The sequence below is a fragment of the Saccopteryx leptura genome, chromosome 7 (assembly GCF_036850995.1).
Source record: "Saccopteryx leptura isolate mSacLep1 chromosome 7, mSacLep1_pri_phased_curated, whole genome shotgun sequence".
In the NCBI taxonomy this organism is placed as follows: domain Eukaryota; kingdom Metazoa; phylum Chordata; class Mammalia; order Chiroptera; family Emballonuridae; genus Saccopteryx; species Saccopteryx leptura.
The window spans coordinates 89,383,454-89,400,471 of record NC_089509.1 but is presented as its reverse complement, the minus strand read 5'-3'; the positions used below and the strand labels follow the sequence as shown (position 1 = coordinate 89,400,471).

At 41.7% G+C, this 17,018-nt stretch overlaps 1 protein-coding gene across 2 annotated transcripts in view; it reads left to right on the top strand.

The window, feature by feature from the left end:
- Positions 1-14,442, top strand: part of CDK15 (cyclin dependent kinase 15) — a 102,233-nt gene extending 87,791 nt beyond the window's left edge. For both annotated transcript variants that reach the window (XM_066346466.1, XM_066346465.1), the window contains exons 13-14: positions 8,865-9,007; positions 12,240-14,442. In XM_066346466.1, the coding sequence (XP_066202563.1) occupies positions 8,865-8,974 (110 nt within the window). In that variant the 3' untranslated portion in view covers positions 8,975-9,007; positions 12,240-14,442. The remainder of the gene's footprint in view (positions 1-8,864; positions 9,008-12,239) is intronic.
- Positions 14,443-17,018: the final 2,576 nt, after the last annotated feature.

The window sequence follows — 17,018 nt, the reverse complement described above, 5'->3', positions numbered from 1 at the left end:
GGTGAATCTGGAGTGGAATTTGGAAGGAGGGAAGGGACATGGTTTGGCATATGGGTGAAATAAAAAGCATTCCAGGAGACCTATAATTCTTACTGGTCCGCTTTCGGTCCCTCACCCCCTCCTTCACTTCCCTCCCCCATTCTCATCCCCTCCCCTCTTTCCAGTCTGAGCCCCTAGATCTCTTCTTCTTAACTTTCTTCTCTTGGGCTTAGGACTTCTAACTACCACTTGAGGCAAGTATATACACTTGTACACACACTCACACTACCCTCTTGCCACTTCAGGAAACTTCTCCCATTGGCCCTCCTCCAGGATCTATTATTCTGCATAGAGAGCTGCTGGGGTCTTCAGTCTTCTGGGCCTCAGCCTTTGCCTGATGAGGGGTAATTAGGAAAAAACAATCGCTGTCCAAACTGATGTGTTTTAGAAACTTGGGATTTGATTTTTCCTGGCCATCAGAAGCAAAGCCACCAGCAGAGGGGCTCTGCTTGCATGTGTGCGTGTGCGTGTGCGTGTGTGTGTGTGTGTGTGTGTGTGCGCGCGTGCGCGCATGCGGGTGTGAGAGGAGAGCGATCTGTATTCCTTCTCTGTTCACCCAGCCACACAACCCAAATCTACTTTGACACTTTTAGAAAAATGAAAAGATGGAATCTTGCAGGAGCCTGCCTGTGCTGGGGGGGAGACGAAGAGTGCTCACAGCAGGAGGGAAGTTGACTTTTCTTTATACATATAGGGGTTTTTCCATGCAGAGTTTAAATTATGCCTGATAAAAGGAGCTTCGTGGATGTTTCAGTTCTTTCAAATTCTCCTGGCTTCCTCCCAATTAAATGAGGTTTGTCAAAGCCACAGGGCTCTGCTGCTGCTGCCTCGCCGACAAGCACTTCCTGCAGCGACATCTCAAATCCCCGAGGGAGAAGATGAAAGGGCCAGCGCCAAGAGACAGGGGAAGGGGGGCCGGACTGGGGGCTTGTGTGTGTGTATGTGTGCATGCGGCAGGGGATGCAGAAACAGGTTTAGAGACAGACCAACAGATGGGACACGGGACAAGTAGACAGGGAAAGCAAATCTACCAAGAAAATTGGGGAAAAAATAGAGGAAGAGCGAGAAGCAGCTGGGGCCTGTTTGTGCACCTTGACAACTGTGGCCCTCACCAGGGGCACATCCACTAAGGGATGCGCTCCCTTGGCCTGGCAGTGCCAGCCTCCTTTTTCATTGCCCTGGGCTATGAGCCTCTATTAGGAGCCTCCTTTGCACACAGGGAACAACAGCCGGTTATCATAGTTCCCAACCTGTAGGGACACAGACTCACATCCCCATCCCTGGTGGGTGGCCCCAGGCATAAGAATTGTGCAAAAATAAGACATGCGCTTGTGAGTGGTTTGTAAAGAGTGTTTCCCTGTCATGATTATGCAAGAAATTTTGCTCTCTGGTGACAATTCAGTATGGAATGATTTAGGGGCTTCTATTTATATCGTTTTATTATTCTGGCTGCAGGATAACAAAGTTGTCACTTTAAAATATATTCTGTTTCCCCTTTGATCTGGGAGATGCCAGCTCTCACCGTCTGCCCTCTGAAGAAGACAATTGAAGCATGAAACCTGTGGCTGGAAAATATGTGACGAGTAGAAGAACAGCCTAAATCCCAGGGGAAGAGTGGCATAGGAATTCTCCCCCGAATGCAAGAACAGCTCCCATCCGTCCATGTCTATTTTCACAAAGCCTGAGAAGTCCTGAGCAATGCTCTCTGTAGGTTCTGGCGGTGAGCTTATGGCCAGAGGAAATCAAAGGGTTACTTGCCATGAAAATCCAGGAATTCCAGGATTAGGTCCCTTTTTGGAGAGCACTCTGAAGTGGACAAGCGTGAATATTAGAAAGGCAAGCACGTGGGAACTTCTGCCCAGCACTGACGTTTTCCCTTGTTGACTCTTGAACACCTGAAGAAACATTTGTTGAAGGAGAAATTATCGGGAGTCTCTCTCAAAACCCACCAACACCAAGCTAATTGGTTTTGCAGATGGCCAGGGAGACACTGCTCCCTCAGTCACCCGCTGACCAGCCACGCTTGTGGTCCTCAGGGCTGAGCCAGCAGAGTAGGACGTCAGCTGGGGCAGCAAGGACCTAAAATTAGGCCCTTGGCAACTCCCTAATCTTAGCTGCAGTCTCAGCTTCTTCGTTTAATTCCCTTTGCCCTCAGCTTGAACTTGGGCTCTGGGAAAGGAACACTGTTTAATGATTGTGGGGTGGGGGTGTAGAAAATCATTAAGCTGCCCATTCTAGAAACTGGCTCCACTCCGTTTTTGCAGGGAGCCTTCCAAATGTTACCCCTGGAGAGTTAAGACTGATTTTGGAAACTTGCCATTTTGAACCATAGACACGGATCCACAAAAGTATTTTGGGTTGTTTTTTATTTTTTTTATCTAGGGCAGTAAATGCCACGTGATTTAAGAGTCTGGTCCTTAAGCCTTGGTCCTTGATCGTCAGGACATCAAAGGCTGTCTCCCTCTGGGTTGGTCCCAGCTTGCTTTCCAAATCTCAGGCTGAGCCTCTCCCATTCTTTCCTGGGCTAAATCCCCCTTCTCCTTTAAAACAGGTTTCAGCATCTTGGGGGAATAATTCTAAAACTTAAAAGCTTGCAGCTATTTCACAAGTAATTTTGCAAACACAGTTTACCAGAGTCCTTGCCATCCTTTCATACTTGTAGAGATGGAAAAGGCGGGGCGCTTACCTCAAGCCTTCATCGCCCCACCCTAGTGTCCATAATCTAGTAGGTCTTCAGCAGGCTTACTCGTATTGCCCATGAAAATCTGTGTGATTTTTTGTTTTGTTCCAATAAAAGGACTTCAGGCCTTCTTTTAAAACGATCTCTTCAATATGGTTAAAGATCCCTTGATATAATTTTCTGAAGCTCACTTCTCTAGGCTGAATTTCTTTGACCTTCTCCCCACCACTAAATACAGGTTCTCTTTCTCTCACTCTTTCATCATTTTGTTTCATGATTCTATTCTGAACTTGTTCCAATTATTTTGCTTATCTCTGAGATTATGGACCCAACACAGACTCGGGTTCCTAACATCATGGAAGAATTATATTCCAGTTCATTCAGTGGAGATTCTTGGAGTGTACTATTAGGTGTACTACTGAGGGATACAAAAGTGGGTTAGTTATGGACCCTGTCCTCAAAGAGCTTACGATCCTTAAGGAAATGAGACAATTTTCTAAACAGGTGTAGATCAAGTGTAAAAGTGCTCTGGGTGTTCAAAGGAGGTGAGATTAACTCCAGCTGTGGGGATCAAGGAGAGCTTTGTGAGGGGGTCATGAAAGATGATGGAGCCTGGATGGATGGGGAGGAAGAATATCCAGGGAGAAGAATGTCTTCCTCTTCTTAATACCATCTACCATTATTCTGAAGGTGTCTTTTTCTTTTTAATAATAGTGGCACAATTCTGACATATTTCATCCTGATTTTTACTCTTTATCATCGTGTGTGTGTGTGTACCTTTTATTTTATTTTCCAAGTGAGAGGAGTGGAGATAGAGAGACAGACTCCCACATGCACTCTGACTGGGATCCACCTGACAACCCCCCCCCCCCATCTGGGGCCAATGCTCTGCCTATTTGGGGCCATGCTCATAAGCTATTTTTAGTACCTGAGGTGGAGGCTCTATGGAGCCACCCTCAGCATCTTGGCTGATATGTTCAAACCAATCAAGCCATGGCTGCGGGAGGGGAAGAGGGAGGATGAGAAAAGCGGAGGGGGAGAGGTGGAGAAGCCAATAAATAGTTGCTTCTCCTGTGTGCCCTGACTGGGAATTGAACCCGGGACTTCCACACACCGGGCCAACTCTCTATCACTGAGCCAGCTAGCCAGGGCCTATATATACCTTTTATTCCTTATCATCACACACACACACACACACACACACACACACACACACACACACACACACACCGTTTTCTTGCAATAATTTAAACTTTCTTTAACATGTACTAGTGAAATTAGTCTAGCTTTTTGTATGCTTACATCAAATCTATTCTATTTATTACTTTTACTATGTAATCTATTTAAATTTTAACCAGCATATTTTGTCATCCTAGAAACCAGGTTTCAGGGGTTAGGGATGGCACGGAAGAGGGAAGGGAGATTCAGAGCCCGATCTCTCGACTTTGTTCTGCTTTTAGGAGTTTGCAACCTAATTCAGACCACTCTCCACCTTGAAAGACTTCATTAATCAGTATTTAAAAAGCAAGTTAGGCAGTGTCTTCCATAACACACCTCTCCACTTCCTATGCTCGAAGTTGTCCTCAACCCAATCCAATACATTAGACAAGACATTGGGTTGAGACACAACTTACGTGTTGCATAGAGTTGTATTGCTAGGAGAGGTCTGGGTCAGCCAAGTCCTTCAGTCCCACCAACCCCTTATATTGGTTAAATTTGTTAGCACGAAAGAGTCTCCAAGTAAAGATAAACCCTTCATAAAAGAGAGATCTTTGAGTGGCAAAGGATCTTAAAGACTTGCTATTCCATATCCTCATGAATCCCTGACACACAGGGAAGAGTAATAGTGGTTGCCATTTGTTGAACATCTTTACATAAATTCTTATCTAATCTGTACACTGGTAAGGCTGGAGTTATTATCCTCATATTACATCTTAAAAAATGAGTCTGAGAGAGGCTAAGTAAGTTGCTCAAGGTCACACAGCTGGTAAGTGGGAGAACCAAGGTTTGACTTCAGACTCCCAAGCCACTCTTTTCCCGTTCTTATTGATGCTCGCTAAAGATCACATGGGAACTGAGGAGCAAAATGAAAACGAACCAAGATTTGGCTTCCCACTCCCATGACCTTTCCACTGTCTCATGCTCTATGTTTATTTTAAAGCCTTCCCAGGAATGATTCCACATGTCCCCAGGTAACATGTTTAATATCTCACAATCAAGAGGGTTCAATTTTATGTTTAACAGAGGCCCCTGACCTTTTGTCATAGTTTCTGTTCTTTTTTAAAAAAAAATACACAGTCACCCTTCAGTTTTTCAATTTCTTAATCAATGGTGGTTTATTTTTTGTTTTACTACAACTCATTCAATTTTATAAGAAAAACATCTGGAATCCAATGGGAAATTGGGCAAAGGCATAAAATAGCAATTTCTGCAAAGAAAAGGAAAAAGAGTATATCAACACATGAAATAAAAAGACAGACTTACCAGCGCTTAAATAAATACAAATAACTGTTAAATTAGTTATGCTTTTTCCTTAACCTAATGACTCCCAGTGTTTGTGAGGTTGTGGTAAATGACTCTCTGCTAATGGTGGTATCAGTTGGGGAAATCTTTACAAAGGATTATGGCATACATATCAAGACCATAAAAATGGTTACAACCATCAACTCTATAATTCAGTCCTGGTAATTATACAAAGAAACAATTGAACAGAAAGAAAAGGAGATGCATAAAAATGTTCATTGCAGTGTTGTCTATAATTTTTTTAAAATTACAAATAAAAGAATCTAAATATTCAACACTAGAGAATCAATTGAACAAGTGTGCTTGCATACTGACCCAGCATAAAGTACTTTGTAAACATTTCAAATAATTCATAGGTGTGTGTGGTAATAGGGAAATGATTATGCTATGACATGAGCTAAAAGAAAGTAGGATACAAAATTACATAATATGGTACAGCTGTGAAAATGTGTTATGCATATCAACAAAATTGAAAGGTAGAATATAAGAATAAAAATGCTCTTCCAGTTTAGGAAGATTGTGGGGTTTTTTCCCCCTTTTTCCAAGTTTTCTTTGACGTTGAAACATTATATTGCCTCTATTGTTGAAAAGAATGAAGGATGACTGTGGATTGAGAGATAAAGGACCTGAGTTTATTTCTTTTTTTCCCCAATGTAAGATACATTTTTGGTTCTTGTGAACCTCAATTTCTCAACCCGCATGATGGGTTACTACAAGTTTCCTTTATCCCAGATTGACAGAATGTTTATTTTATAAAGCTTTTAACTCACTGAATGTAAGGGTTCATATAAATTTGGTCCTGGGAGAATGAGAGGTAGGAGGGAGAGGAAAAGATAAATAGGCACTAATTAATTTTAAAAGGAAAGATCATCTGCTTTAATCGGAAATGCATATGTGCTGTGCCCCTAGTCAGAGTTTTAAGTGCACTCCTTGTTATTAGCAACTTCAGTTTAAAGTACTGTGTGATCCTCTGGGCTTTGAAGATATGAAACCTATATACATACACATGAGCTAAAATTACCGCATACTCACGGGGCTGTGTGCATCTGAATAATTAAATGTACTGAGCAACTCTAGCTGATGGACTGATGATGTATAAGAGTAGTGCAAAAAACCACGTGACAAGAAAAATTACAAGACATTTTGAAATGATGGTTTAATTCCCAAGCTTTCTTTTTTAACGTGTGCTTTCTGTTTTAGCCATTACAGGCGAGTGAAAGAGATTTGATTATCTTGTTTCCTGTGAAAGGTTATTTAGCTCCTCAATCCCATTAAGTCACTTTCTGCACTCCAGTGCACTGTGCCTTCACCAGGTTCTCAGCCCAGGAAGAGTAAATGGAGACACCAGGATCGGATTTCTAAAGGAATGAAAGTTAAAGCAAAGTTTGAAAGGGGTGACAGCCAACAGCCAGGAGCTTAGGAACTCAATTAGACTGAAAGACAACTATCTCATTATCTCGTTCTGAAATGATCTAAATACATAAGAATCTAAAAGTTTTAAATAAACTTGTCCTACTGACTGTCTAGATGACTGAATTTCCCTTCTCAGAAAATGTTTAAACACTCGCTTTCATATTTATTTATTCTAAGCACGAAGCAGCTGCGATAATTATGCTGTCAGATTCAGTAAGCTAATGAGGAGTCAGCCAAACGGAAGAGTTTGCATTGGTGAGATTGCTGCAGGAGAACCGCTCTGATGCTTTTCCCCTTCTTTCTTTTTCTCTCTTTTCTTTCTTTCTTTTTATTTTGCTTTCCCCGCCTATGAATTGGGAAGGAGAGTAGGGCAGTCCATGGCCAAGTTGGAATCCCTTTGATTAGCTGGTTGCTTTCCCAGCACTGTTCTGTCAGATAATGTTTCTGTCCCCCCCGCCTTGTGTTCCATCTCTCCCTTTCTCTCCTTCCCCCCTCTTTTTCCCTCACTCTCTTTCTCTCCCCCTTCTCCCTCCTCCCTCTCTCCTTGCTTTTGAGGAGCAATTGCTTTTGAGGGGCAAGGAAGCCCCGGAGGGAAATCTTCCTGCCATTGTCCCCAAGGCAAGAGGACACTTCTCCCTGAGGGAAGTTCCCAAGATACTTTGGAGTTGAAGTAATTTGTGAAGTTTCTGCATTGTTTATTTTAGCTGTTTGACTGTTTATACTATGGCATGAGCTTTTGAAAAAGAAAGTAGAATATAAAATTGCATATTATAACATACCTCTGAAAATATATTATGCATGTCAACAAAACTTGATGTCTCCCCTTTCCAGCCTAGCAAATATATACTTCCAAACCCAAGGAGTCAGGGTCACAGATTGCTTAAAACGGAAGTCCAGGCCTAGCGGGACAGAGCCCATATTGCAGGTTGATTTTTCCTGTCAGGTGTGAGTAGCTCCCAACAAACAATGTTTCTTAGGTATTTTAGGCTTTTGGTGTGCCAAATCTAGAAGCTTCAATTTTTGTAAATTGTGCACTATTTATAGCAAACCTAGGTCTGTGCTGATAGTGAGCCCAGCAAAGCAACGCCCAAGTGGAAAGATGTCCTAAGCAGGTGTTGTGGATGTGCTTTGTGACAGCATGGCTTGTGCATCCTTGCTGTTTTTCTCAGATGAGCTAGGCTGATGCTTGTGACAATAGCTACTACTGTTAAAAATATATTGTATAACAGGAACCATCCAAGAGGTTTCATATGTATCTTCTTCAAACTTAGGACAATCTGCCAGGAAGTTTTATTATCTCCATTTTGCAGATGAGCCCCTTAAAATGTTAACTTTTGGAGTTTGTGGCCCTTAACTTGAGCATGGGAACCACCCGGGAACAACACACTTAACAAACATAGGCATTTATTAAAATACAAACGTCCAGCACTCTGTGAACTAACCAAATACTAAACCAGAGGCCAATATAGTATGTATATATTTTTTTAAGTTCTTTTTTTTTTTAATTTACAAAGGTTGCACTTAGAGTCTATTTAAATAGGTTGCCTAGTGTATCTAATGTAGCAGGATTTGAAACCTTCCAAAACTTGTTGCCTGTCATCACTGGGACAAATGTCCAGACTTCTTGGCTTGATAATTCTCTTCAGCATCTGGTTCTAACCTACTTTTCCAATCCTCTAGTTTGCTGCGCTCTAACTAACCATGCATGAATACCTGCAATTCTCTCACTTTCCTTCTTCCAGTCCTTTGCCTACGCTGATCACTCAGCCAGGAGCGTCCTCCCAAGAAGTCTTTGACTATGGACATAGTCATCCTTCAAGGCCCCCAGGGCCCCTGTCCTTGCTTTTCCCATGTTCCAGCAGATTTAAGAGAGGGGCTGTCATGGTTCTCTGTCTCTCACTTTGGCCCTAGTCTGTTAGTGTCTGTGTGTCTCCCTGTTCTATTCCTGTTTCTACCATCTTTAACACCTAGCATAATGCTGTTCAGTTTGGTAAATATGCATTGAATGGGATTGAATAAGAGCCACCTGACAAATTTTAGTAGATTCAGTTAAGTAAGTTATCCATGAGTCAGTATAAATTATTGGTGGGTGAGTCTGGCTCATGTTTTGATGTCTCTTCAGGTGACAGATATAACAAAGACATAAAAAAATACACTATGAAATCTCAGGAAATAAAATATTGGTGCTTTTCTCTTTTTTCCTGTACAGAGGAATCTCTGTTTACAGTTTCAGGAGTGAGGCTGAAGCCAGAAATGTACGACCTTTTGGCTTCCTACCGGAAAGGTCACCACCCCGCTCAGTTTAGCAAATGCTGGTGAAAAGAAAGGGTGACGCCACCGAGACCCTTCTAGGTAAGTGTTCCCAACAGAGAGGCTCTTTGCGGACAGAATTGAAAAGTAGCCGCTGTTTTTCTCAGATAGAGGGACATCTCAGGAGGAGGGGACACAGTGCACAGGTGCTGAGCACCTCTGCTTGTGTCTGGCTCTTCATTCCCACTCCAGGGACAGGTGGCCTGGCCTGTGCAGGCCGTGAAAAGAAGATAACGATGTGCATCACCTGTCTCTCTCACTCCCAGAGGAGGGGCAAGGCTCTCAAGACAACACTTAAAAGTCATTGTGAGGCCTTCGGCTGACACCTGTGGAATAAAGGATTATAACTGTCATATTTTATTTCCTTAACTACAGAGTTTCCTCTATCAACGGACAGGACCAAAACAGAGGTTAGGGTGACCAACTGTCCCGTCTTTTTTAAACTGAGGGGTGTCTTGGGAATGCAGGACGTTCAATACTAAAACTGGCACATTTCCAGGTAAACCGGGATGCTCGGTCATTGTGGTGGTACAAATTACCACCTGGCCTGCCTCCATGTGCCAGAGACGTGGTTCAGAGCCTGGCCCTGCCCAAGAGAGAGTTTTAGAGGCCTGTGAGAATCCAGTCATCACTGCTACCGGCTTCTTAGGCTACACCCTCTGCCTAGTTGGTTACAGAGAGTCCTCTTATCCAGGGTGAGTTCTGCGAACCTAAAAGGACCTGATGCGCAGGCAGGAGCCACTTCCAAATGTCACAGACACAGCTGTTCTCAGGAATCTCCTCAATAACCCAGGGTATCCCAGCCTTCTAAATAGTCTGGAGGAGGAAAAGGTGCTGTGAGGGATGTTCCCAAAGCTACCCTAGTGGTAGTTCTGCTGGTAGACACAGGAAGTCAGGTGGGACAACTCTAAAAGCTACCATAGTACAGACATCCCTAGATCTTACAAGAGCACGTCTCCCACTGGGCCTTCCAGGGTGGGTAGTAGGGAAAGTAATTTAAACAGAGGAATCGAGGTGGGACCCATGCACAGAGCCAGCCAGCCAGCCATCCTTTTTGGTGACCCTGGCTATATCTCAAGCCACAAAAGTTAGACCATGATTTGGCCACCCATTTGGTAACCACAGCTTTGCTGTGCTTCTTTTTTTTTTTTTTTTTTGTATTTTTTCTGAAGCTGGAAACGGGAAGAGACAGTCAGACAGACTCCCGCATGCGCCCGATCAGGATCCACCCAGCACGCCCACCAGGGGCAATGCTCTGCCCACCAAGGGGCGGTGCTCTGCCCCTCTGGGGCGTCGCTCTGCCGCGACCAGAGCCACTCTAGCGCCTGGGGCAGAGGCTAAGGAGCCATCCCCTGCGCCTGGGCCATCTTTGCTCCAATGGAGCCTCGGCTGCGGGAGGGGAAGAGAGAGACAGAGAGGAAGGAGAGGGGGAGGGGTGGAGAAGCAGATGGGCACTTCTCCTGTGTGCCCTGGCCAGGAATCGAACCCGGGACTCCTGCACGCCAGACCGACGCTCTACCACTGAGCCAGCCGGCCAGGGCCTTGGCTGTGCTTCTTAACAGAACTTTTGGGGTCTAGATGGTCACAACTGGTCTACTCCCTACACTTCCCTCACACCCCAATGTTGTTCACATGGCAGGACTCCTCTCTTGGCCACTTTGCCTTGGCTCTTGGCTCTTGGGCTGTTGATATTTAAAGGCATGTACGAATGATGCAGTTTCCCTTCTGGATCTTCTAAGATCATTGTCTTTAGAAATTTGGAAAGACTGGGGATGTTTAGAATTACAGCTGTTCCTCAGAGAACTCTAAGTTTGTATTTTGACAATATACAATTGAAATTACAACAAGCAACACAATAATGTGAAATTTCCCAAGCAAAATATTTTCTAGAGCAGAGATTTTATTGTATAATTATGCCATTTTAAACCCATCAGCTTACTTTATTATATAATTACTTTCACTACATTATATAAAGTGAAGGATTTGTGGAAATGGTGTCAGTTAGTGGTACATTAAGCATTATTATCATTTCTATTATTTTTATTTTGTTTTATATAGCAACCAGACCCTGCCATTCTGATCAATAGTGTCTTTTCATGAAGAATTGTTACTCATGCTTGACTGGTGGTGGCACAATGGATAAAGTGTTGACCTGGGACACAAGTCCAAGATTTGAAACCCTGAGGCTACCAGCTTCAGCATGGGCTCACCAGCTTAAGTGCAGGGTCACCAGCTTGAGCATGAAATCGTCTACATGGTCCCATGGTCACTGGCTTGAGCCCAGAGGTCGCTGGCTTGAAGCCCAAGGTTACTAGCTTAAGCTTGAGCACCCCGGTCAAGGCACATATGAGAAGCAATCAATGAACAACTAAAGTGAGGCAACTATGACTTGATGTTTCTCATCTTTCTCCCTTCCTATCTCTCTCTCTGTCTACCTCTCTCTAAAAAGAAAAGAAAAGTTGTTACCTGTAGTTGTGAATAGGTCACAATAGAAAGTCAATTAAATGCAGTCTGTCAAACATGCCTGTGCCAACAACTGACGTACGAAGGAGGCAGACTGAGCACCTACCGGAGTAATCGCATGCTGTCCCTGGGCCCTTTGCACTCGTGTAAGGAGATAAAACCCGCAGGAAATGAACCACAAAAGAGAAAAGCAAGGGCAATTAAACTGTTTAATAAATGGCTTGGGATCAGCAAAATCTGGACATGCTGGAGTTAAAGAGACTAAAAGTCATAATCAACGGACACTTGGGGCCTGTAAATCCTCTTCACTAAATTGAATTTATGTTAAAATATTCACTTTTCAGGAGATTCCAAATGTAAATTGGGATATTAGGGCTTGTAACTGCCAGCAGTGCCTCAAAATTAAGACTCTTAAAAGATCCTCAAAATGTCAGTTTCAGGTGTGGTAAAAAAATGTGTACTGATGTCTACAGTGAAGAAATAGAGAAGCATCAAAATTTAGTGGGTACACACCATGTGCCAGGCACTTTACACACATAATTTCAAAGCTTGTTGTTTTTTGAACAGCGGGGTGTGATGTGGTACAATGGTGGTTTGAAGATCCAACAATAGTTTTTGACTATTTTTAAGGTTTACTTAGTTCTTATTACCAGAGATAAGATGCTGTCCTGTTATAATTCATGATCACTCTTTCTATTGATAGATATAATTCCATCAATAACTTTGCAGTTATGTTTAATCGGTTTCCCTTAATCAATCAGTATGATGTCATTTATTATTTTGTTTTTGTTTATTCTTTATTTACATCTAGGGCTACATTCCTGCTGTTTCAGTTTCAATTTGCCTCAGCCTACTGAGAAGCTTCAAACTTAACTCCACACTGGGCCATGTGTTTTATACCATCACCTGTGACCTGGAATATATTAAATGTTTTAAATATTATGTCCAAGGCAACAGTGCATAATACTTGAAGAAAAAGTAATGAAAGGTTATTGCTGTTGTTACTTGCCTAGAATTTCGCAGTGATTGACTCAAAAATTAGACATAGACCGAGAGTCCGAGAAGAGGACTACTGAGTAATCCCATCCATTTTGTTACCTGATAGATCCCTGGGCAGGAAAGACTGCGGGACAGATGGGAGACTGACAATGGAAAGAATTTGGAAGACCAGCTTGTGCTTACAGAAGCCTGTCACTCCTGGGTTCACTTACAGTTTCTCTCAACAAAAGGGCTTCTGTGGCAAAGAGAGGATTAGTCTAAAGTTTAAAACAGTCTCCAGAGAAGATGGATTTTTGGATAAAGTTGTCAACAAAAAGACTTGCTGAAGACTCTTTGTTGTGATTTCCTGTGGGTGCTTCTTCCTTCACTAACTGCACTATCAAAGCGCATTACCACCCCGCTCCAGCCAGACTTTAGAAGTTTAGATTGAGCTGCTAGTTAGAATTATATTTCAGGCTATCTTCTTCTACTGAATCCTAATTGTCTGTGATGATAGCAAAAGTGATGAGGAATCTAAGCTCTAATTTGATGGTGAAGATACTGAGTAGATGGATAGGAAAAAAGTTCCAAAGATGTAATTCAAGCCCTGTTGCACCACCAGACACACATAACCCTCAAATAAAACGAGAGATTTGTCTCAGCTAACCCATGTATCATTTTCTACAACGATTCCTTCTGAAAGAAGCCAGGGAAACTCAGATTACTTTGTCAAAGGCTCATCTACTCAGGAAATGTAGTAAGCCTAGAAACCAGAAACCTTTATATATCCTTTGGAAGAACCAGTAGGAACTAATTAAGAGAGAATTAAAAAAATAGTACCTATCCACCCAAAATCTGAGATGGAAGAAGGAAAAAGTAGACAAATAGTCCAAAGAAATCTACCTAGTGAGTATTTGACTTTGGTAAGGTGTGTGACAAAGCCTGTCCAGATATACTTGAAATACAAAACCGTGAGGGCTGGATGATGGGGTAGTAGATGAGCTCAAAGAACAGTGATTATTCAACTGAGAGAAAGGTTGATAGTCAAATGCTACAAGGTTCAGTCCCGACTCCCATTCTGGTCAAATATTTTTATTAACCACTTGAATAAAATCAGAGAAAGTGTGTTCACATAACAGTTGATTCACATAACTCACTGAAGTAATTACTCTTATTATCAATTTATTACTTCTATTTTGCAAAGGAGGATACTGAGGCTCAGAGAAGTTAAATAACTCCTGCAAGGTAGTACTCCCGAGTTAAGGTACAAACCTCAGGGCTGGCTATCTCTGGTGTCTTTGATCTTCCCAGTAATATCATACCTATCAAATCTGTAGAATACACAGTTCTTGAAGAGGCAGCTTATATTTAGTATTGGATCATGATGGAAAAGACTGAGTCCTTGCTCAAAGATAACGCGTGCCACTACACACTTACTGGAATGGCCCAACCCCAGAACACAGACACCAGCAAATACTGCTGAGGGTGTGGAGCAAATAAATACTGCTGAGAGTGTGGAGCAAATACTGCTGAGGGTGTGGAGCAGCAGGAACTCGCACTCACTGCTGGTGGAAATGCAAAATGGTGCAGACTCTTTGGAAGACAGTTTGGCGGTTTCTTTTAAAACTAAACATACCGTTACAGATGATTCAGCAATGGTACTCCTTGGTATTTACCAAAAGAAGTTGAAAACTCATGTCCACAGAAAAACCCACACACAGATATTTACAGCAGCTTTATTCATAATAGGCCAGACTTGGAAACAACCAAGATGTCCTTCAGTAGGTGAATGGATAAACAAACTGGTACATCCAGACAGTGGAATATTATTCAGTGCTAAAGCTATCAAGCCATCAAAAGACATGGAAGAAACTTAAATGCATATAATCAAGTGAAAGAAGCCAGACTGAAAAGGCTACATACTCTATGATTACAACTATATGACATTCGAGAAAAGACAATACTATGGAGACAGTAAAAAGATCCGTGGCTGCCAGGGGCTAGGAGGGAGGGAATGATGACTAGACAGAGCACAGAGGATCTATGTATGATACTATAATGTGAAACTATGTATGATACTCTAATGTGAAACTATGTATGATACTATAATGGTGAGTACATCTCATTATATAGTTTTCGAAACCCATAGGATGTACAACACCAAGAATGAATCAAATGTAAACTATGTACTTTGGATGATGAAGACATGTCAATGTAGGTTTGTCAACTGTAACAAATGTACCACTCTGGTGGAGATGTTGATAATGGGGGAGGCTGTGCATATGTGGGGGCTGGGGTATATGGAAAATCTCTGTAACTTCTGCTGAATATTTCTCTGAATCTAACATTGCTCTAAAAATAAAGTCTTAAAAACAAACCAGACAAAAAAAGGTAACCTAATTTGCAACAAGTCAATACAACCTTCATCCCAGTTAAATTTTATCTGATTTAACTTTTACACTTAAGGCATAAAATGTCAACAAGTTAAGCAAGACTGTGACATAGTGGAAATTGGTATTTTTAGTACAATATGTATTAATAGTATGTCTGACTGCTCATAAAAGGTAATACTAATACTGTTAAGTGATACAAATGAAGGAATAAGATGGTAACCCAGAAAGGAGAAATAGTTTACTCTCTACTGATGAGATCACATCAAAATTATTCAGTGTAACGCTATCCAGCACACTTTGAAAGAAACACCATATTGAAGTAAATATTTGTTGGGCATCTGTTAGTTTACAGACGTTAATTCTGTTTAATCCTCCTAAGACCGAGAGGTGTATGTAGTTATTTATTCCCCACAGACTCTCTGTCTCCACAGTCTGTGCTTTCTGCTCCCCTAACCCCAACTCCGCGCTGCATGCCCCAAGAAGGGCTCCTAGGAGAAGAGAGGGCATGGGGAACCAGGCACCAGGAAGCATACTCCAACAGGGAAAACCCAGAGGACAGAGAAATTCCTTCCAGAAGGCTGAGCCCTCTCAAAGAGCAAAGGGGTTGACCCTCTGCTGGCGTCTGTGGAGCCGGCACAAATACAGAGGAAGCTCAGAGAGACTGCTTTTGATACAGCAGGAAGAGTTCTCAAACAATTTCACCTGTCTACCAATGGAATGAGTTCCATAACAATAGTGGGCTTCCTCAGCACCCAGAAGATATGGAGACAACAGGAGGGATGCTTATACTAGAGATTCCATTAGCTGATATCTAAGCCCATCTCATTGCAAGATTGTCTACTAATGACTTTGGAACAGCTGTTGACAGATTATACTTAGAATTATAATAAGATCCTATTGTCGCAAGAATGGGTAGATTTGTTTTATTGTTAAAAAGGAAATTTTAAAAAGTGAAAATCATCAAAATTATCCTTTTTAATTATAATAGAAGATAATTAAGCTATGCTTTCTTCTTTTTAATTAATAAATTTATTCATTTAAAAGCATAATAAAAATTATGTAAAAAACACCAAAACATCATTCTAATCTTCCTTCCTTGATTTTGTAAAAGGAGCGCTCCTGGTGTCTGTGTGTTTTCCTCCAGGTTTTTAGTGACTCCTTTGTATGACATACACCTGACTTTTTAAAATGTAATTTAATTTTGTCCAATTTGATATATTAGTTATTTTGATGATGCTTACTTATTCAGGAACCAGTTTACTCACCTAATATTTGTCTCCCTGGCTCCATAATTGGATGGTATGTCCTGGCCTTTTGGTGGGTGGATAGGGCTATATGATTAGTGATCAATGAATTATGAGATGAAGCAATGAATGTCACTTTTGGGCCAAGCGTGCATTTGATTGCCAGTGCAGTACTCTCCAGATCATTTTACTTTTCCTCTGTTATAGTGACCAGCAGCATTCCAGATGGCCCCAGAATCCTCTGGCCAGGTAGCTCAGTTGGTCAGAGTGTCATCCGGATATACCAAGGTTTTGGGTTTGATCCCCAGTCAGGGCACATACAATAATCAACCAATGAATGCATAAATAGGTAGAACAGCAAATTTATGTTTCTCTCTCTCTTCCTTTCTCTCTAAAATCAACAGGTTTTTTTTTCCAGAACATTAAAAATAAATATATTATTAAAAGGTCTCAGAATGAACAGAGGTAGAACAGAGTCCCCAGATGACATATGATGGATGTGTAGTTGGAAGAAAAAATAAAACTTTATTGTTTAAGCTACTAATATTTTGGGATTGTTACAGCATTGTAATGTCACCTTATCTTGACTAGCACCAGGACAAGTAAAACATATACCTTCACTGTCCAACATGGTAGCTACTAGTTACATGTAACCTTATATTGATATTTAATTAAGTTAAACATTCAGTTAGTCTCACTAACCACATTTCAAGGGCTCAATAACCACATGTGGCTAGAGGCTACCATAATGCATGATGCAGGTGTACATTTTCATTGTTGAAGAAAGTTCTGTTGAACAGTGCTGACGTAAGTGCTAAGATTTTTATGAAAGTTGGTAATGATATCTTCTAACATTTCTTAATATTTTAAGTGTGCATCCAATACCACCTCGGAGTTACTCTCAAAAAGTTTCACCTTTTTAAAATGAAACCCCTGGGAACATCAAGTGGAGGTTACCTTCTGGAAGAAAATAAA